The sequence below is a fragment of the Eretmochelys imbricata genome, chromosome 4 (genome assembly GCF_965152235.1).
Source record: "Eretmochelys imbricata isolate rEreImb1 chromosome 4, rEreImb1.hap1, whole genome shotgun sequence".
NCBI classification, from domain to species: Eukaryota; Metazoa; Chordata; order Testudines; family Cheloniidae; genus Eretmochelys; species Eretmochelys imbricata.
Genome location: NC_135575.1, coordinates 122528180 through 122550915, shown reverse-complemented (window position 1 = coordinate 122550915; position 22736 = coordinate 122528180). Strand labels below are relative to the sequence as shown.

General features: G+C 43.3%; 1 protein-coding gene across 1 annotated transcript in view; it reads left to right on the top strand.

The window, feature by feature from the left end:
• The window catches only part of ABLIM2 (actin binding LIM protein family member 2), a 171563-nt gene extending 166131 nt beyond the window's left edge, over positions 1-5432 (top strand). Inside the window, exon 22 of the mRNA XM_077814657.1 lies at positions 5319-5432. Coding sequence (XP_077670783.1) covers positions 5319-5432 — 114 coding nt within the window. The remainder of the gene's footprint in view (positions 1-5318) is intronic.
• The last annotated feature ends 17304 nt before the right edge of the window (positions 5433-22736 follow it).

Sequence of the window (22736 nt, the reverse complement as noted above, 5' to 3'; positions counted from 1 at the left end):
CCAGATTTTTCTGACAATTTTTTATATTGGGAGCTGGATGCTAGCACAGGGCCAGATTCTGCAACTGTTACTCCCAGATTCTGTTGCTCAGAGGTTTGGGAATGTCAATAGCAGTCCTGGCAGAGATGGATTAATGGGCAGAGTGCAGGTGATATGATCAGTGTGGTCCCCACTGAAATGAAACAAAGCAACTGTTTAACAGCATACTATATAAATATAAATAATATTTTAGAACAAGTGTGTCCAACTGAAAGCACAGTATGGATTCAGGTTGGCGTAATATAAAGCCTAGCTCTAATTTGTTCAGGACATGGGAAATAAACAAACAGAAATAAAATTATACTTTTGATGACAACAAGTGAACAGGACCTTGGTTTTTCTCTTCTTAAATTCATCCTCTCCAGCCATGCAGTACTTTGCATTACATTGGATTGTTGGTTCACTATTGACTGACAAGGATGTATAATACGTACTGAATTTCTAGCACCTGTTCCCTTGAGATCTCTCATCTAATTACTGACACAGCAAAAGCCTGCTTTGGTTGTGCAAGCTGACATGACCACAGCTTGAGGCAATATGGGTGTAGGTTAATTACAGCCTTCCCTTACCATAATTTATTCACATTAATGTGATGTTGCTAACTATTAGTTTTGAAGATCTCTGGATTTCATTACAAACACAATTCTTCTCAAAGAAAACAAAGTTAACTGAACTGAATAAACATTATAAATCTATTTAAACTGCTTTGTGTTTTTTTTAAACAGGCCACAGAAAAACAGAGACAAGCCTCATTAATTTGCAGAGAAAAGCATCATTTAAAACATTATGTATGACTGTTTGACTGTGCAATTAATTACCTTTCTTCTGGCAGGCAACGTAATGAGCCCGTATCTGTAATACTCACTTTAATGAGCCTGTATGTTGGAAAATGAGGATTTCACATTGTAATGCTTGCCTTCCTCCTTGCTTTAAAGAGATTTAGCACAACTTTTAATTAATGATACAGTTTCCAAAAGTGGTTGGCGTTTACTGTAATTCTTGAGAATAAGCTCTTGTGTTCTAATGCTTCCTCTGTGTGTGTGTGTGTGTGTGTTAATGGGGGTTACTAAATTATGATAGCAATATTTTGGTGACTCCTTTTTTTACAGTAGCATGAACTACTATACTCTAGTGTTAATATAGACAGGTTTCAGAGCAGCAACTGTGTTAGTCTGTATTCGCAAAAAGAAAAGGAGGACTTGTGGCACCTTAGAGACTAACCAATTTATTTGAGCATAAGCTTTCGTGAGCTACAGCTCACTTCATTGGATGCATTCAGTGGAAAATACAGTGGGGAGATTTATATACATAGAGAACATGAAACAATGGGTGTTACCATACACACTGTAATGAGAGTGATCACTTAAGATGAGCTATTATCAGCAGGAGAGCGGGGGTGGGGGGCGCGGGGGAGTGGAAATCTGTTGTAGTGATAATCAAGGTGGGCCGTTTCCAGCAGTTGACAAGAACATCTGAGGAACAATGGGGGGGGGGGGAGGCAGGAGGGAAATAAACATGGGGAAATAGTTTTACTTTGTGTAATGACCCATCCACTCCCAGTCTTTATTCAAGCCTAAATTAATTGTATCCAGTTTGCAAATTAATTCCAATTCAGCAGTCTCTCATTGGAGTCTGTTTTTGAAGTTTTTTTTGTTGAAGAATTGCAACTTTTAGTTCTATAATGTGCAGGTGAACAAGCCTCTGATAGTGTGGCTGATGTGATTAGGCCCTATGATGGTGTCCCCTGAATAGATATGTGGACACAGTTGGCAACGGGTTTTGTTGCAAGGATAGGTTCCTGGGTTAGTGGTTCTGGTGTGTGGTTGCTGGTGAGTATTTGCTTCAGGTTGGGGGGGCTGTCTGTAAGCAAGGACTGGCCTGTCTCCCAAGATCTGTGAGAGTGATGGGTCATCCTTCAGGATAGGTTGTAGATCCTTGATGATCCGCTGGAGAGGTTTTAGTTGGGGGCTGAAGGTGATGGTTAGTGGCGTTCTGTTATTTTCTTTGTTGGGCCTGTCCTGTAGTAGGTGACTTCTGGGTACTCTTCTGATTCTGTCAATCTGTTTCTTCACTTCAGTGGGTGGGTATTGTAGTTTTAAGAACGCTTGATAGAGATCTTGTAGGTGTTTGTCTCTTTCTGAGGGGTTGGAGCAAGTGCAGTTGTACCGTTGAGCTTGGCTGTAGACAATGATCGTGTGGTGTGGTCTGGATGAAAGCTGGAAGCATGTAGGTAGGCATAGCGGTCAGTAGGTTTCCGGTATAGGATGGTGTTTATGTGACCATCGCTTATTAGCACCATAGTGTCCAGGAAGTGGATCTCTTGAGTGGACTGGTCCAGGCTGAGGTTGATGGTGGGATGGTTAAGAGGTTAAGAACAACGGCAGCTCCAAGCAATCAGTTCTTTACACTGCTGTACTCCCATTGAAATCAGTAGAGTTACAGTGGGAGAATGCCAGTGTGGAGAATCAGACCCTTAGTCTCACAGGCCTATGCTCTTAGAAAAACGTGCACTTTTTGGTAAGGGCGCATGCTCTGACTCAGAAGGTGGGGAAGGGAGGTCAGGAAATTTAAAACCAATGTGCATCTGTACAACCACCTCTGCCCTCCATGGATGCCCTGAGATCTGCATAATTTTCCCCTCAATCTCAGGGAATCTGCATATTTTAGTGGGCTTTGCCTCCTTGCCTTTCAAGAGAAGGCAGCCCACCCCAAGAACAATCTGAAGGAAGCCACACAAATTGAAACTTGTTTAGTTTTCTAATCTTTATGCCGGTTTTTCCCATTTGATGTCAGTGTGGCCCTTAGATTGTCACTTTGGGAAAGGGAGTCAGTCTTCCTCTGTATTCGGTACAGCACCAAACAAGCTGCGAGTGCACAAAAATGTCATTTGTCACTCCGTGTGCCACGGTGCAGTAGCCAGTGCCAGCGACATAAGATACAATAGCAGTGATCACACAACTCTGGTGTTTAGATTAATAAAAGATTGCGAGCATATATGTGGGATAAAAACGATACCATTAAGCAATATTTTATGATACAACTGAAAATGACTAAAATACTGCAGTTCTGACAAAACCAGCCTGCGTTTCTTTAATGGTGGCTGAGTCGCACAAAACAGGGTTGGAATTTTTAACTTGCTTTTCACTGAGCCATTCCTACAAGGACTTCAGAGTCATATCATAGCCTTATAAAATACACACACACACACACACAAGTTTACATTCTCACTCCCCCTCAGACATCAATTTTCAATTCCCCTTCTTTGGTTTGGCTATTGAGGCCAGAGAATTTCATTGAAGATAATTAATGTTCAAACAGCTGATGAGAGAGAAAATTCACTCCTAGATTTCTTTGGGACTTGTTCTCCCCAACTTCATTAGTGAAGAGCATTAAGTTCTCAGCTATAGGTAAAGTCCAACAAAATTAAAATCATATGTACTGAGAAAAATATGAATAATTGCCATAACCTCTCTCAGTGGGTCTTTTCCCTTGGTATTTAGACCCTTCAAACTCTTGTAGACATTTATCATACGCCCCCTTAGTCATCATTTGGCCAAGCTGATACATTGTTAGGTCTTTTAATCTTTCCTCATAAATCAAATTCTTCAGCCCCATGATTAGTTTTGTTACTTTTATCTGAAGTCTCTCCAGTTTGATGACATCTTTTTGGGAGCAAGTTTTTCCAGAGCTGCAGACAATTTTATAATCGCTGCTGCTGCTAGGGGGGAGCCTGGGGTAGGAGCTGGTGTTCATGAAGGGAGGGGCCTGGCATTGCTGTGGTGGGGGGACTTGGTGATCCTGAGTTGTAAGGGATAGTGCTCCAGTGGGGTGTGGGGGAATAATGCTGGGCTGAGGGGCCATGGGTATCCAAAATGGCGGTTGCAGCCAGGTTAGGCTGTTGGTGTGCCGACACTGTCATGCTGACCACTATTGTCTCATTGTTTCCTTGTACTCCCCTGTCTGTATCTTTCTGTTGTCTCTTGTCTTATACTTAGATTGTAAGCTCTTTGGGGACCATCTTCTTGTTCTGTGTTTATACAGTGCATAGCACAATGGGGTCATGGTCCATGACTGAAGCTCCTAGGTTACAGTAATTATTATTAATACTATAATAATTATTACTAATAATAGCAATAACAGGCAGGGGGAGGGAGGGTGTTCCCTTGCTCCCTTTTTCCCAGCCACACAATACAGAGTAGCAGGGTTGAGGAGCACAAGTCCAGGGGGCTGTGAAGTTAATCAGACCAACGTTTCCAAAAAGCGGCCTTTGATTTTGTAAACCTTTGTTTTGGGGAGCACAGCTTGAGACACTGAGCGGCTGATTTTCAATGTGCTGCACTCCCTCAGCTCGCAGTACTTTCAGTAGGAGTTGGTGAAAATTGGGTCTCAGTTGGGTACCCAAAATTGTCACTCTTGGTAATTGTGGATTATATCAGTTTTAGATGGTATAATCTCTACCTTACAGATGCAGTGAGCCTTAATATTTGTAAAATGCTTTGACAGAATTGAGTCCAAAATAGCTAATGGAGAATCTAAAAATTATTTTTCATTTATAGTTGAACTGTACACCTTTAGTCTTTGCAGACTTTTCTGTAAATATAATAATTAGGTATTAAGCATAACTTTATCACAGAGGTCCCTTATGTTAGCCCTATTGGCAGTATTATTTTTGTAATTCTCTCTTTTTTGCTCTGTATCTCAGTTTATGCTGAGAAAACTGGAAACATCAAATAAAAGCCCAGCTCATGTCATTTCAAATCAGCCTTATCCAACATCTCATTGTGATATGATTCTAACCCCATGTAGAAATACATTTTGCATGTAAGAGCTTAGCAGCATGGTCTCTCGTTTGTTACAAGGCTACTATTAGTGAACTATGATGGTGTCTGTTGGACTTATTATATAGATCAAGGGAGGGAAATCCAGCTCTGAAATTAAATTGATAACAATCTCTTTAAATTCCCAGAGTGGCTTAAATAGGTCTCAGTATGTTCTATCATCAAGTTATATGTAGAAATATCTAAATCTCTTTCCCAAAGCCCTGGCATCTACTCAGTGGGAACTGTATTGGAAAAGTTCTCTTTTTGTACAAGTAAGCCACTGCTGTCAATTTCATTTCCCAAGAGATCTTAGCTTATTTAATTTTGATGCAGTCTTTTACAGAAGCAGTTTGGGAATTCAAATGAAAATTCTAGTACATTGTTTCATAGTGCAGGAAAGGGAGAAATACTCCTTCTCTATGAAAGCACTTACCGTATCTTTGTATTTTCTTTTTCAAGAGGCACTTGTCCCCTGAAGAGTTCCAGGAAGTCTTCAAAATGAACATTGAAGAATTTGATCGTCTGGCACTTTGGAAGCGGAATGACCTAAAGAAAAAGGCCCTGCTTTTCTAACCTCGCTCAGACAGAAAAAAAAACAAATGTGGTTAATCAAAACAAAAATTGTCTTGCCAGCACTATCATATGCAGTTACTGTTTGAACCATTGTCCAGCTTCATTGTGCGAGTGTATGTGGGAGGGAAACGACGGAAAAGATTAAATGGTAGTGCATTGGTATAGAGGTAATTTGCTGACATTGCATGACTGGCTGATTCTGTCAGTAGCTCCTGGTCCTAGCCAGTTTACAACATACAAAGATCTAGCTTTAAATTAATTGTTGCTTGTGGTTATTGCTTGATGCAAAAGGAGATTTTAAAAGGGAAGAGAAAGAAATGTAGCTGTGACAAAAGAAATCCACCTAACATTTCATTTCAATAAGTTTTACAATAATGATGAAACTTAGAAATCCCATGACTAATGAACATGCAGTTCTCCTACGGGGGGGATAATAGGCTATTTTTTAAAAAATGTGGTAAAGGCCAAAGAAAAGCATTTCAGCAAGTTGCAACTGTTTTTGTGTGGTACATTTTAGGAATGAAAGCAAAACTATCAAAGCACCTTAAATCTAGTTCTTACACTTTAGATGGAAGTTACTCTCTAAAAGATCACATACATCTAAATGGTAACTAGTTATGTTCAATTACAACACAAAGAGATTTTATTTTATTACAAAGTATATTGTGACAAATTACAGTTATAATGACTAAAGCATATAAAGAGACCTACTAAGAAAAGTTTTATGTCCCATTCATCAGGAAAACTAAAGCCTTATACAAAACTGGTTCAAGGGTGTAAAGTACCAGTTACTTGTGTTTTCCTAATCTTTTGGGGATTTTTTACATTTCGTGCTGATAAAAATACCATGAAATCTTAATTCTCTCTCTAGCTACATATAAAATAATATTGTTTTGTAAATATATGTTAAAGCATAAAGGCATACTTATTTCCTCCACTCTTTGGCTTTACTTTTTAAGCCTGTAGAGCTATGGTGGCAATTTGGTAGCTGTGGAATCGTAGCGTTCAGCATAAAATATAACAAAAAAAAAAAACAAAAAAACAACAAAAGCTTGATGTACTCTCTCAATAATTATCAAATGGTAACCAAATAGATCTATTATCAAAACCCTTGTTCATTAATATTTGCATGTTTCTGTACAAATCAAATCAAAATCCTATGTATTATTGGTGCACCTTGAAACTTTATCTTAAATAACAAGTAAAGTTAACAAAATCTACATGTTTGATATGAGCATTAGATATTAAGATCTTTTCCAGCTGAAAGACAGTATTAAATTTAATAATTTCATATGGTCAAAAATACAGTTGCTGATGAAGAATGTTTTTAAAGTGAGTTGCTAGTTTTATGTGATACTTTTTTTTAAATGCTCTTTTAGTACATTTTTCAGCCATATGTCAGCATTCTGCATTTTTACTGTCTTGAATGTTTGTACTCATCTTCTACATCACTCTGTCTTTTTGCGTTTCCTTAAAGTAACTTTAATATATGCACTGCTTCACACTAGTTCAACTGGTCCAGTGATGGAGAAATTGTAGCGTTGAACATGCCTTCTTCCAATTAACATTCAAAATTCATGCTGTTGGAAATAAATATTTTCTCATGACCTAAATGTTTTGTCTGATAATACGTATGTCTAGAAAAATCATTAAAAAGGAAAACATAGCTTGATACATGTGCTAATCATTTTAATGTATATAATTTCAAATTGTAATGTTGCTATAGGTCTTTTCATCCCTTGATACTGATATGTAACTCTCATTAAACTTACAGGAACATAACTCCATGTTCACACATTGAGGAGAGAGGATTACCCATCATATTTAACACAGAACTGAATTCTTCAGTTTTCCCACTGAAGTCAGTTGAAGCTATAGATTTGCATCTCCACCCATTGGGTGAAATTCACTCCTGTTCAGAGTGCCCACCCAACCCCTTTGCACAAATCCTCAAAATAGGGGTTAAATGGCACTTATGTAGTGCCTGGGCCCCTGCATGCCTTCTATACTTGTGTGAATTTCACGCATAGTGATACTGTAAGTCTTTAAATATACTGCCTTAATAAGCATTTCTGACACTTTCATTACACAGCTACCCTGCACATATATTTTAGTAAAGATGTTTTGCGTACCACATTGGTTAATCACTCAGTTTCCAATGAGCCTCTGACTCGTTCACAATAAGGCCATTTTACACAGACAGAACTGTTAAACCAGACTTATTGTGATGGAAGTTATGTCTACATTGCAATCAGAGGTATGATTTGCAGGTTATTTAAACATACCCATGCTTTAATCTAGCTAGCTCATTAAAACAGCAGTAGAGATGTGCTGGTAGGCTGTGCAAGCTGATCCAGTCCCCCTGGATATGTACTTGCATTGCTAGCCTGCACTACAGTCCATGCCTGTGATGTATCATGGATCTCAGACCTGGGTCCGTGGCAGTTCTTAGACCACAGCCACCATCTGGCAGCTCACTGGTACCACCAGCAGGTAGTATGGGCTGGTGGACCCTAGTTCACCATAGGCATCATACAATTTGGAGGCGACATCTGGCCTCTCTGATTGGCTCAGACTTACTGTTAAACCAGATGGAGGCACAGGAAAGTTGTCTGAGCAACCGGGTGAATTTCTGGCTGGCTTCTACATTGGACCCTGCCTTCTCACCTGACTCTTGAGCACTGCCTTGCTCCTGATTCCTGCCTTCCTGTCCTGTCATCAGTGCTTGATTTGTGCCAGGGGCTTAGCCCTGGCTCCTCTCATCTTGGCAGTTCATAGCCCTGACACCTTTGGGCTTGTCGCATCAGTTATGAAAGTAAAAAAAATTGCTTGAGCCCCATCACCTAATTGCTCAAGCCCCAGCACCTCTTTCATTACAAAGTAAGCACTGCCTGTCATGTCCTGTTCCTGGTTCCTGCCCTTCTGCCTTGTTCCAGATTCCCTGTTTCGATGCCAGCCCTGGCTGCTGACTCCAGCTCTGACTATTGGTTTGACTCCTGACTCTGTCTCCATCATTGACTTCTGGTTCCTGACTATCACTAGGTCTGACCACCTACAGCAGCACCAGTGTCTTCATTGCTATTTTTAGCAAGCTAGCTAGATTAAACCTACCATAGATATGCTTACCACAAACTGTAAATCACATCTTCCATTGCAGTGTAGCTTTAATCTATAATCTGACCTCTTAATTTCTAAAATGTATCTTTCTTTATTTTTGAGATACAGATTATGGTTTTATTCATTTATTTTACATGCAGTATCCTAAAACATCTATTAAATGTGAATAGACTTACACAATCAGTATTCTCCTAGGTCTGCAGTGTTCCAACAGCCAATCCTAAATAGCACTATAAAATGGAAAATCACGGGGGGAAATCTACATAACATGTCACAAGTGTGGTATAGGGTAATTACATAAATTTTTGTCAGGATTTTCCATCTAGTAATGTGATCCAGAAATGGCTGTTACAAACTTGGACTTTTAGCAGAACATCTGTCATTCTGTAGGCCAGGGGTTCTCAAATTGGGGGTTGGGACCACTCAGGGGGGTCACGAGCTATCAGCCTCCACCCCAAATCCCGCTTTGCCTCCAGCATTTATAATGGTGTTAAATATATAAAAAAGTGAATTAATTTATTAGGGGGGTCACACTCAGAGGCTTGCTACATGAAAGGGGTCACCAGTACAAAAGTTTGAGAACCACTGCTTTAGGCAATGCTTTTCACAGTTTATAAAACACTAAATGCTGCTATCTCTTGTGTTCCAATGGGCTATTTTTCTGTGCTTATAGATGTCGGTTATGAGGTGCCAATATGTGTCTTCATAGCAGCAATGAAGTCTTTGTGGTTTTCCCCGCTCTAAGATTCCATGTTTTGTCTTTGGATCCGATTTGTATATCTCAGACAGTTGGGTCTCCCCTGTTGCATGGTTTGGCCATCACCTTACGCATTTCAGTTATTCCCCCATACACATCAATGCTGAAGCCAGTTTTATTTCATCACCCTGGCTTTTGAGACAAATGAATCCTGTGACAAATGAATACCCACTAGACCTGGGGTTGATCTGCGCTCCCCTTCAATTCAGGAAATCCGTCAGCTCCCTGATCGCCATTATCAGAGGAGATGGGTGTCTTTTCCCTCATTCCTTGCTGTACACTGGCTGTTTCTTCTGTCTGGAGTCCACTGTTCAGACTTCTGAGAGCTGAAGCAGCAGAGGTGCAGATTGGGAAGGAGACAGTTGCGAGAAGTTACATAGCGTACAACTGACCACCTTCTGTACAAGGATTTCAGGTGAGTGGTCAGAGGAGATATGACTGATGCCAAAAGACACAATTTCTCCTCAGTCACACGAAATGCTGAGGAACCATGCAGCTGAGCTTTTTCAGGTAGGAAGTGCACAGCCTGATCAAGCCAGACTGCTTCACTCTCCTTAGTTCCTTCAAAAAGAAAAGGAGTACTTGTGGCACCTTAGAGACTAACCAATTTATTTGAGCATGAGCTTTCGTGACCTTCAGCAGATCACCAGCAGGATGCTGTTATATTATTTGCAGATAAGATAGGTCAGCTCCAGGGCTGTCTCTCTGGGTCTTTTGATTGTAAGATCTACTGCTTCCTGACAGGTACTGTGCTTCCTTGCCTTGATTTGACTTACTTTCTGAAGAACCCCCTGTTGAAACTGGAATGCAGTCTGCAACCACCACATTTGTGGGAGGGTGGCTGGAAAGGCAGTTGCTTTTCAGGTCTGGGTGGATTTGGATACTTATGACAATCTACGTCCCAGCCTTCTTTTGGAGTTGAGGTGGCCATTGTCAGGGATGGTCCTAATGTTCTTCAGCTGCCACTAGAGTAGCATCCAGTTTTGTTGTGGAGTTGTTAATTGGGCAACTGAGGGACAATTGTGATGTGTCATATGAATCAATCAATGATGATTTGCAACTGTGTGCTGTCACTGACATGTGGAGCTGTTCTCTTTCATGTTGTTCAACATGTATATGAAGCCTCTTTGTGAGATCAGTTCAAAACACAGGGTTAGGTATCATTTTATGTTGATGATACACAAGTCAAGTATATGTCTTTTTCCCTGTGGCACAACAAGCTCAGTCTCTGCTGTAGAGAAATACTTGGATGACGATACCAGTTAGATGGCCTGGTGCTATACCCCCTGCTGTTGGGTAGAGATTGTTGATATGAAGAGACTTGCTTCTCTGCTGTGTCTTTGCTTGTTGAGGGAGATTCTGTCTTAGGCAGTGAGTCAGGACAAGAATCTTGGCATCACTTTTGACTATGCTCTGTCCATGGAAAGCCATAGTTTATAAATGGTTTGTGCTGCAGGCCACTAGATAGAAATATATTCCCTTGTGCCTATGAGGACTGATGATTTTTGTGTAAAAGGAACAATGTTAAAATTAAAGAAAAGGAGTACTTATGGCACCTTAGAGACTAACCAATTTATTTGAGCATGAGCTTTCGTGAGCTACAGCTCACTTCATCAGATGCATACCATGGAAACTGCAGCAGACTTAATATATACACAGAGAATATGAAACAATACCTCCTCCCACCCCACTGTCCTGCTGGTAATAGCTTATCTAAAGTAATCGTCAGGTTAGGCCATTTCCAGCACAAATCCAGGTTTTCTCACCCTCCACCCCCCCACACAAATTCACTCTCCTGCTGGTGATTGCCCATCCAAAGTGACAACTCTTTACACAATGTGCATGATAATCAAGTTAGGCCATTTCCTGTGCAAATCCAGGTTCTCTCACTCCCTCACCCCCCTCCAAAAACCCACCCCCATACACACACAAACTCACTCTCCTGCTGGTAACAGCTCATCCAAACTGACCACTCTCCAAGTTAAACCAGAACATCTGGGGGGGGGGGGGGGTAGGAAAAAACAAGAGGAAATAGGCTACCTTGCATAATGACTTAGCCACTCCCAGTCTCTATTTAAGCCTAAATTAATAGTATCCAATTTGCAAATGAATTCCAATTCAGCAGTTTCTCGCTGGAGTCTGGATTTGAAGTTCAAATCCAGACTCCAGCGAGAAACTGCTGAATTGGAATTCATTTGCAAATTGGATACTATTAATTTAGGCTTAAATAGAGACTGGGAGTGGCTAAGTCATTATGCAAGGTAGCCTATTTCCTCTTGTTTTTTCCTACCCCCCCCCCCCCCAGATGTTCTGGTTTAACTTGGAGAGTGGTCAGTTTGGATGAGCTGTTACCAGCAGGAGAGTGAGTTTGTGTGTGTATGGGGGTGGGTTTTTGGAGGGGGGTGAGGGAGTGAGAGAACCTGGATTTGCACAGGAAATGGCCTAACTTGATTATCATGCACATTGTGTAAAGAGTTGTCACTTTGGATGGGCTATCACCAGCAGGAGAGTGAATTTGTGTGGGGGGGTGGAGGGTGAGAAAACCTGGATTTGTGCTGGAAATGGCCTAACCTGAAGATTACTTTAGATAAGCTATTACCAGCAGGACAGTGGGGTGGGAGGAGGTATTGTTTCATATTCTCTGTGTATATATAAAGTCTGCTGCAGTTTCCACGGTATGCACCTGATGAAGTGAGCTGTAGCTCACGAAAGCTCATGCTCAAATAAATTGGTTAGTCTCTAAGGTGCCACAAGTACTCCTTTTCTTTTTGCGAATACAGACTAACACGGCTGTTACTCTGAAACCAATGTTAAAATTGTATGATATGAGATGATGTTATAGGATAAGTGTTGTTACATGGATTGCATGGCGGAATATGTGTAGTATGAAGACTGAAAAGAACACATGCCATTGAGTGCACAGAGACACACCGGCTCAGACTCCTGCACCCAGACTACCCACCTGGAACTTGGAAGGGGTTGAATTTGAAGAATGGGTGGTTGGTTCCTGAGGAAAGAGGAAGCAGGATCACAGAAGGGGTCGGGAAAACTAGACTGTGATCAGGAAGGGAAGCACTGCTAGATTAAGCTTTCCCCTCCTGGAGTAAGAAGTAGACAAGTTACTGACAGCTATTGTTTTGTTTAATCTGATTCAATCAAATTTCAGTGGTTTTTCAAACTCAGAAATCAGAGGCATAATCAAAAGATGGGGTTTGAACAGATCTACAAAGCCCTCGAAATAGAGTTAGGAAAAGCAGCTAGGATTGCTCTGTCTTTACAGGCAAGTGTCCTGAGAGGACGGTTGGAGGGGGAAAGGGCTGCACTAATGACCCAGAGACACTAATGTCAAAAACAAGTTGCGTGCCCAGGAAGGGGCAGCCATGACAATTTTACGTCCCTTTTAATACAGTCCTGAGCAGCAAGTGGCAGATTATTAATAACAATAATAATAAAGCAGTGTTTTAAGTTGGCACAGCTATTTTTTTAGTCCATAATGAAGAGTTTCTCTTCCTTTTCTACTATATTCCATAAGGAGAAGGTTTCATTACGTTTACTAAGAAATCAGTGGCAAAACTTCTGTTGATGTCAATAAGAATAGAATTGGACCCACTATATCAGGGATCGGCAACCTTTGGCACGCAGCCCGTCAGGGAAAGCCGCTGGCAGGCCGGGACAGTTTGTTTACCTGCAGCGTCCGCAGGTTCGGCCGATCGCAGCTCCCACTGGCCACGGTTTACCATCCCAGGCCAATGGGGGCTGTGGGAAGCAGCCATTGGCCTGGGACAGCAAACCGCAGCCAGTGGGAGCTGCGATCAGCCGAACCTGCGGACGCTGCAGGTAAACAAACCGTCCCTGCCCGCCAGCAGCTTTCCCTGACAGGCCACAAGCCAAAGGTTGCCGATCCCTGCACTATATGTAGATGCAAACATAATAATAATACTTACTCTGACATGGTGTTTTTTATGCAAAGATCTCAAAATGCTTTAAGTATCATGAAGGGAGAAAATGTACATAAACCAAGCTAATGTCGGTGCACATTTCTGTTAATTCCTTACTCCATCAGATCCCCTTGAACTCAACAGGTGAATGATGTAGTAGAACATACAATAGTAGAACACAGAATGTTTTTTACCTGGAGAAAAAAAATTTGTAAGCACCTCAGCATTTGACCCACTGTATCTTTACATTACATCAGAAAGCACTGTAAAACTACTAATCTGGTCATACTTTCTTAGCAGCATGAACGTATGGCTCTTAACTCTAAATTTAATAAATGATTGACTCAGTACATCCGACATAAATAAGGCTAAGAAAATACTTCATGTTAATCAGTGGAAAAAGCTACTTAACTAAGAGTAGTTAGGAAGAAGTGCTATGTAAATACAGGTGTTGTAAAATGTCCCAGTGAGAGTACTCAGAAGAACATGAGAATTTTTCAAGTGTTGTAAGCAGAACACAAGAAGTAATTCTTCCTCTCTACTCCGCGCTGGTACAGCCTCAACTGGAGTATTGTGTCCAGTTCTGGGCGCCACATTTCAGGAGCTGGAGCATGATGCAGAATGTGATCGACTGTTGACTAGAGCTGGGATGGCATGCCCGTTAGCACCACGGAGAACAGATGCAGCGAGGAAGTGTGCTGATTAGGGGTTACCAAGATTCTGGTAAAGCGGGGGCAGCATGATTCACTATGGGGAGGAGTGGAGCACTGACCCAATCCTAGCTCCCCTACTGGGGCTGGGCTCTGGTATTTCCCAATTTTGATGAGATGTTCACCCCATACCAGCCCCAAAGGGGTTAAGGTGGCCAGTTAACATTATAGGCCGCACCTGGGTTTAGAGTCTGGCTTGAATGAAAATGAGTAATAACTGATAAAGCCCAGCTGGAGAAGCTGACTAAGGTATAAAGCCAGGACATTTGCAGCAGAAAGGGGCTTCAGTGTGGAAGCTGGCTGTCACTCTCTAGGCTTACAGAGGGAAAAAGAAGAAATCCATGGAGAAAGAGAAGCCTGGGGATCCTGGTCCTGAGGGAAAGGTTACCCAGAAGGTAGAGAAGAAAGTCTGTTGGAGGAAGAATAGGAAGCAGCTCAAAGAAAGAGCAGCACAATTAGAGACTGTGGAGACCTTGGCTGTTGATTGTAGGGTCCATGGGCTTGAACTCAGAGTAGCATATGGGTTCAAGTTCCCTTACCAGCCACTGGGAAGTGGCATACAATTGTGGGAGATGCCAACCGGACAGCTAGTCCAGAGGGACTTTCTACCCTGGAAGGGGTTGTGACGGGTTGCCCCCTTTTGAGGTGCCACTTGATGTGCTGAGATACAACTGAGCCCCCCTGTTCTGTCAGCATGGGCCCCCGTTTACCTGTCTTGCTGAGCCAGGCTCTTAAGCCTCCTCCAGCACACACACACACAGGCAGGGCCATACCCCACTGCAGAAAGACACAGACACTGAAATCAGCTCTGGGAAGACTCAGTTTAAGGGACTTTCCCCAACACTCAGGTGCCTACCTCCTCTGAAGTACAGAGCCAAAGGTATATTGTCTTGCACTGTATAGAAAAATCTGCCCAGCGCAAGTTCATAAAAATTCACTCTCTTCCTCAATGTGAAGAGAGATATGCATGCCTCCTTGCCCCCACCATTAGAAATTGCACAAACTGGGTTTAATAATAAACCAACCAAATTTATTTACTATAAAAGGCAGATTTTAGGTGGTTAAAGGGATAGCAAACAGAACAAAGCAGATTATTAAGCAAATAAAACAAAACACACAAACTAAGCTTGATTCACCAAAGAAATTGGCTACAAATAGTAATTTCTCACCCTAAAAATTGTTTCAGGCAGCTTACAGAGATTCTTGAAAGTCAGCTGTATTGGCCTGCAGCTTGAATCTTCAGGTGTTATTAGTCATAGGCTAGACAATCTTCCAGCCTGGGCTCAACTCTTCTCCCCTCAGTTCAGTTCTTCCTTTCAGGTATTTCTTAATGTCTCTTTGGGCGGGGAGGCAGAGAAGAATCATGATGATGTCACTCCCTTGCCTTATATATCTTTTGTGTATGGCAGGAACCCTTTGTCTTCCAGGGAAAAACACTGGCATTCCAAGGAGGGCAGGGGTCCAGTACCAGGTAACTCTGACCCATGTCCCTGTGGGGTTGTAGTAGCCATTACTCACAGACTGTCTGGAGCATTCACAGGAAGACTAAGCTCTTTCACAGTACATTGTCTTTCTTAATGGGCCATCAGCTCTGTCTGGCCTTTTCATTATTTTACCTGAAGGGCTAGTTGTGGGTGAAACCCAAAGTAGCACATTTGAAATATGGATACATGGTCAATATTCCTAACTTCAGATACAGAAATGATACATACAAATTGGATAATCACATTCAGTAAATCATAACCTTTCCAATGATATCTTACATGAGCCATCTGGCATAAAGTATATCTCAGTTATGCCATATCCATACCATAAGCATATTTCCACAAAGAATATGGAGTGTAACGTCACAGTGGGGACTATAGAGTGACCTAGCCCGAGGGCTGAGTCACAAAAAAAGAGAGAACCCCAAGTCAGAGACAGAGAGGCCACAGGGTGAGTGAATGACACAAGGGATGTTAGACTGGACCAGGGCCGATTCCCCAGACAAAACCATGAGAATTTGCACAAACGGTGAATGAACTCCATGAGACTGACCCAGGGTGGATGGGCACTTGGCGGGCATTCTGCTGCAGCCCCCAATACTGGCACAACTCCAGTGCCTGATGATATTTCTTTTAGTTGGTGGAGAGGTGGGGCTGGACTCAGTTGACTTGCATTGGTATAGGACAACTGAGACCATGGGAGGCAGAAGAGTTCTGGACACTGGGGATTGAGTGGCATGCTTTTCTGGGGCTTTCTCCATTAGTCAATCGTCAATCTGGATGCAAAAATCAATTAAAGTTCCCAGGCTAGATGGAGATTCCACCCGTACTGGTTCATCTTTGATAGAGTCGTTGAGCCCCTGCCTAAAGTGGTGTCACTGCACAGCCTCATTCCCGTGGGTGTCTGTGGCCAGACATCGAAATTCCACTGCATATTTGGCAACAGACCTGGTACTCTTCCAGAGGGCATGGAGAGCAGCTTCTGTGGTGTGTTCTTGATGCCCACCATTGCCCATACAAAGCTGCTCCTGTTCTTAAAATGTATCTCTTTCTCTGTTGGCTATTGCAAATTTTGGTGCATATATTTGAATTATTATATATCTGACATGCCTTGTTTATAGCCTGACTGTTATTCTGTTATTCACCGGCTCCAGCACTGGAGGGACTACAAGGCCTGATGCATCAGCAGTGCTAAAATATAAGTAAAATCTAATTAATTAATCCTTCACTGATTAGGGTCACTTGCTATTTGTGGTACTTCTTCCCAAATGATGTCAGTGCATTCAATATCCTTTGTCATGGTCTTCTGCCAGTTCTTCCTTGGCCTTCCTCACTTTCTCTTTCCTTCCTCAGGTACCCAATTCAATGCTTGCTTAGCATGTCTCCCATCTTCCTTATGGTGTACAAGTCCCAACCACTTGAGCATTCTTTCTTTGATATTTTCTAACTGTCCTGCTTTGCTAGACCCCTTTCTCTCACATTAATTAATGAATTAGGGTGAGTGTGATTACCAATTCTCCCCATTCAGGTGCTTCACTCATCTTTTAGCCTTGTCAATCTGAGAAGGCCAGGCAGCTCTCCACACTACCCTTCCCTGCAGCATTTCAAACCAGCGTACAGTTACCCCCAGAGAAAGGTTCATGATCTGCCCTAAATCTCTAAGTCCTCTATGAAGTCCACCCACTAAAAAAATCCAAATAATTTTTACCCAGGTGTACAAAGCATGTACGAGGGGTATCAGCTGGTCCCAGAGCATGCCCCTCTTGCCATGCCAAGTCCAACTCAGATTAGCCTCATGACCAAGCCTAGCTATGAACCTCCGTGGGAATTGGCTGCACATCCACAGGCCTAAGGTCCAGATGTCCCTGCTTCTGCCCTATTTTCCCTTCCGGCTCCTCACAGCTCACTAGTGGTGAGGAGAGCATAGCCAGCCACCTTGCCCCGCTTGTCTGGGTTATTCCATATTGTAGCTACCACAGTGGACTGCCCCCACCTCCAATCACATTTTAAAATGTAAAACTCCCAAACATGGCATTGGCACACCCCAGCAATATTTTTGCCAACAACGGGTTAACATAATGGATTGCATATTTGGTTGAAGAAATTGATGGCCCCTGGACTCGTAAACAATTTTATATTTCAGGAGATACAGAAGAGAAATAAGAGAGATCCCTCTCAGTGGAGATGCTCCTTATAAAGACACTCCAATGCAATGTTATCAGTTTTCAAAGTGTGAAAAGAGAGAACTTACCAAAAGATAAACAAAAATTGCTACAAGTGGGATTCAGAAATCAATGTAACTCATCTAAGGGTGACATATGCTCCACTTTTGTAGTAAGCAAATAAAAATTAAAGGCGAAGAGTTAACATCCACAAATATTGACTACAAAACTGAGCCACATAAGTTATGCGTAATGTCACTCAGCCATGAGAAAGCAATTCTTAAAAGTTTGTAACCAGCAAACTTTTTTTCTGGCAATATATTTTAAAACATAGATACGGGAACCAAAAACTGCAAGAGCAACAACAACAAAAAAGACCATTGGAGTCTCCAAACTTCAAGCATGGCACATCCCTAAGACAGGTTTCAGAGTAACAGCCGTGTTAGTCTGTATTCGCAAAAAGAAAAGGAGTACTTGTGGCACCTTAGAGACTAACCAATTTATTTGAGCATGAGCTTTCGTGAGCTACAGCTCACTTCATCGGATGCATACCGTGGAAACGAGCTACAGCTCACTTCATCAGATGCATACCGTGGAAAACTGTTTCCACGGTATGCATCTGATGAAGTGAGCTGTGGCTCACGAAAGCTCATGCTCAAATAAATTGGTTAGTCTCTAAGGTGCCACAAGTACTCCTTTTCTTTTTACATCCCTAAGAATAATTTGTAGCTAAATTTGTCTTCACAAAGGATGTCTCCCGCTTCCACACCCACATCTTATCTCCAGGAAGAAGCTGGAGGTCCTCACCACTGTTTGCCCCCAGGATGCTGTAGATCTTGTTGTCTTACCTCCCATCTTGGCATGGGCAAGACAGGGAGATGAGCACCTCTGTCCTTCCCTATCATTATTGATTTGAATTCAGTAGCACTTAGCAGCCCCAGACAGGAACCGGGTCCCTATTGTGTTAGGTGCTGTACAAACACAAGCCCTGCCCCAAAGATATAATAATATTATAATTTAAGGAGTTCCTGGGCAAAGGTGTGTAAAGTTTAGGTGTACATGCAAATTAATGTTCTTTTTAAAACAATTGGAACATTCAAACATATCAAAACTGATAGTAATCAGTGCCTGTCTATTGCCTTGTCTATATTCCAATGTGCACCATTTTAACTTCAAATATGTTTAAAAACCAAAGTAGCTAAATCAGTCCAAAATTCTCTATGGACAGTTTTCATTTAATTTACACCTGGTTTAAATTATATTTACTCATCTTAACTTGCATCATTAATCTTATTTAAATATGATTTGTATTATAGAAATGTAAGGTTGGAAGGGACCTCGAGAGGTCATCTAGTCCAGCCCCTTCACCTAGGCAGAACCAACTATACCTAGACCATTCCCAGTAGGTGTTTGTCTAACCTGTACTGACCTAAGCTAAATCAATATAAACTGGATATAAACTGATTTAAAAGCGTATGCACAAGATTGTGCACCATTTTAACCAAACGGGTTTTAAAATCAAAGGTTTGGTTTAAACAGGTATAACTTTCAATATAGCCAGACTCAGACTTCTGGATTGCTTTATCCCAGTTGATCACATCCCTTGGTAGGATTAGGGAAAATGCCGTTGGACTAGAGCAGAAGGATGAAAGTCTGGAGGAGGCGGGTTCCACTTGACGTGAACAGCAGGATGTTTCTGTCTTGGCATCCATCCTCCCTATGTGCAGGCTTTCTGCCTGTAGCATCTCCAGGCACCATGAGCCTGTCCACTGACAGCACAGGGCTAAGAGACGGATTGTGGGGCTTACACTGGCCCCTTGATAACTGGTAAAATAGAGGTCAACTGCCTGTGCGCTACAATGATTACAGTACAAAGCTCATGTGGAAGGAATGTCACTTACCATATTTTATTCATGGTAAGCAGCCAGACATCTGTATTGCTGCATGAAATTAATGCTGAAATACAGGGTAACGAGCATCCCGTATTGAGTTGATATAGGACTCAGGATAAAATGCAGGTAGAAGTGTCGTTTAATAAGAGTCAGGGTTCTGGAGGAGACTGTATCCCTTCACTCCTCCCAAGGAGCAGGCTTGCAACTCCAACCTCAGCCTCTCCTGTTTCCCCACCAGGAGACTACCTCCCTTCACCCTACATTCCCCCCCGCCCCCCCCCCCCAGCACTTGCTTGTTCCCAGGTAGAATCCATAGCATCGAGCAGCCCCCTTCTATGCCCCCCGCACCCCCTCTCATCTCCGCTTGGCCCCAGCCTTAGAGCTCACATGACCCTTCCTGGGCTCCAAGAACTGGCACCTCCCTTGCTGGCACCTCATCCCTTCTGCAACCCCTTAGTCCCCTGAATAGTGCTGGCCCCTCTTGCAACCCCCTAGTCCCCTAAATGCTGGCCCCTCTTGCAACCCCCTAGTCCTCTGGATGGTGCTCGAGACCCTCTTCCCCAGGGTACCTCCTTGCCTGTCCCCAGGGAGCATTCACCCAGAGGATGCCGTAGCGCCCCACGCCGCTATATCCTTTCGGGGCGCAGGCCCCAGAGAGCAGCTCGGCTCCGCGCTCCCTGCCCCGAGGCCGGGGGGCCGGGGCTCTCCCCCTCCCGCCTTTGTTCTGCCTGGCTCCGCCTCCTGCCAGCGCTGCCGGCTGATTGGGCGGCGGCGCCGCCAGTCTGGGCCGGCTCTGGCATGTGTGAATGATACTCCCCGGGCGTGCGGGGCTCGCTCGCGGCAGCTGCCTCCTCCTTCCCCCTCGGCCTGGAGTGGAGCCGCGGCTCCCTGCCCGCCCTCTCCCCATTGTTGCGCTGGGTCTCGGGGTGGGCAGGCGCCCGGCTTTGCGCGGAGAATTGCTGCAAGACAAGGCTCGAGGTAGGAAATGTCTCTTTGCTGCTTCCACTCTCGCTCCGCTGCCCCTTTCCCGGCTCCCTGTTTGCAGAGCTCCCCCAGCCAGCCCCAATGCCAAGGCAGAAACGGGCCGCTGGGCTCGGCCGAGGGGGCTCTGAAACCAGAACGGGGCTTTCTCTGGCCGGGCTCTGATCCCCTAGGCAGCCCCTGCGAACAGCCCGGAGCTGGAAGTCCTTTGGGAAGCACCTAGCCCAGAGACAAAAAAAGTCCCTCTCTGTTTTGGCTGGGAGAAGCACATGGAAAAAGCGGTGATGGAGCGAGAGCATCGGGCGGTAGCATTCAGTCAGTTACTGTTTTCCCCCCTTGCAAGATCTCTGGTGGTTGGGTTCCCCCCCCGCCCCCGGCGCTGTTACATGATGCAACCCTTGCGTAGGGTTTGAAAGAGCAACAATCCGGGTTGAGCTCTTCCCAGATTATGCCATCTGGTTGTGATCCTTGTGACTCCAATCTCCAGTGCAAGGCACCAGCCTGTCTGAGGGGCTGCCCCAACTCCGAGAGGCTGCTGCTTTGCACGGCAGAGGGTTTCATTATTTCCCCCCAGCTTCTGGGACAATCCCCCCCGATTTTGCCATTTCAACCCGTTTCAGCACGGAAGCGGGGGAGGGGAATTGCATCATGTTACAGCCCCGGAGTCAGTAAGGACGAAGGCAAAAAGAACCATCTTTCCAGACCTATCCCCACTGGCTTCACCAATATATTACCCCCTCCTTTGTATTTCCTGTTTAACGGAGAGGTTAAAACTGAAAAGCAGCCGTGTGATTGGTAGAAAGATGTTCAGTTCACAGCGACGTATTTTGATTTCTTCCACTGGGATTTTTTTTTTTTAAATTCAATTTTTACTTTGTCGGTTCTGCTTGGAGATAGGTGAAATGTACCCAAGATTTAGCCCGTTGCAAAATGAGTAGTGAGGCAACAGAGAGAGATGTTTGGAAATAGAGCACATTCTCTAGTTTGTGTACAGAGTTCAAAGACTGCAATTGATTGTAAGAAAGGAAGGGATTCACCTGCCTGGAGCGAGAGGGTAGTATGGAGGAATATACATGTGACTCAGAGAAGAATCACCATCTTTCCTTTCCATGGATGTTAGGGATGGAAGAGACTTCAGCTTTTCCAGTCTCTCCCATTTGTTTCATCAGTGTTTATTCCTCACACTTAATAGATTTTTAGTTAGTTAGTTTTTCATGCTTGGACCATGGGTGATGGTTTCAAGCAAGATCAGAATGATAAAATAATGAAGCAGGCCCCAAATGCAGAGGGATCCCTTCAAAAAACACTGTGTTGTAAAGTTGTGGTCATTCCAACCTCACATCTTCTGACGATTTCTGTTGATAGCACTCTTTGTTTTGCTCCATGGGAGAAAACTATATTCTGACAACATGGATCAACTCTACCGTTTATGATATTTTTCACAAATGGATTACCCCTCCCCTCCCACACACAGCCTTGCAGTACTGTGGAGGTACTGCTGTAGGCAGCAAAGTGCAATAACTTTCTCTGAGATGCTGGAAGGGGTGTCTAGGGAAATATGAGGTTAATTTTTCTATGTCAGGTCTGCGTAGGCATGGCAGATGGGGGAAAGATATCAGCTGGTTTGGCAGCTGGTAGTTTGGTTGGGATACTTTAGCAAAGGAAGAAGAGTACTTCACCCATCTCTCCTCTACTGGGTATTCCTCAGCCATCTCCTCTGCCTCCTGGTCACCTCCCAGGAAAAAGCTGCACAAATACCTTGCTTTTGTAAACAAGTTATCTTGTCTTTTGGAAGAAAATGGCAATGGAATAGGAGATCTGGTGCATTGGACACCCAGTGATGGCTGAGTTGTGTTACCATGGCAACAGGATTACCGGAAATAGCCAGGAAAATCTTAAAATGGATTCTGAAAAGAAAAGGAGAGTACACTCTGCTCTATTTTTGTGAAAACACACTGGATTTTAATGGCAGTCCTGTACATGGAATAATGAGCACTTATTTCCCATCAGTCAGCCATTGTTTGGTGTTCTGTCAAAGAAAAATCTCTAGGCAACAGTATAAGCATTATGTTGGTATTATGAGCTCTCCAGTAGCATCTTGGATGCTAGGGTTTGGGAAGATCACCTGGGTCAGAGCTGTTCCAAATAGCCTGTCTATCATAATCTCTTGAAAGGAGGGGCTAGCGGTCACCAACAAATGCACGGAACACAGGAGCTTCAATAGACCGGTCATTGATAGTGTTTTAAAACCTTACAGGTTTTG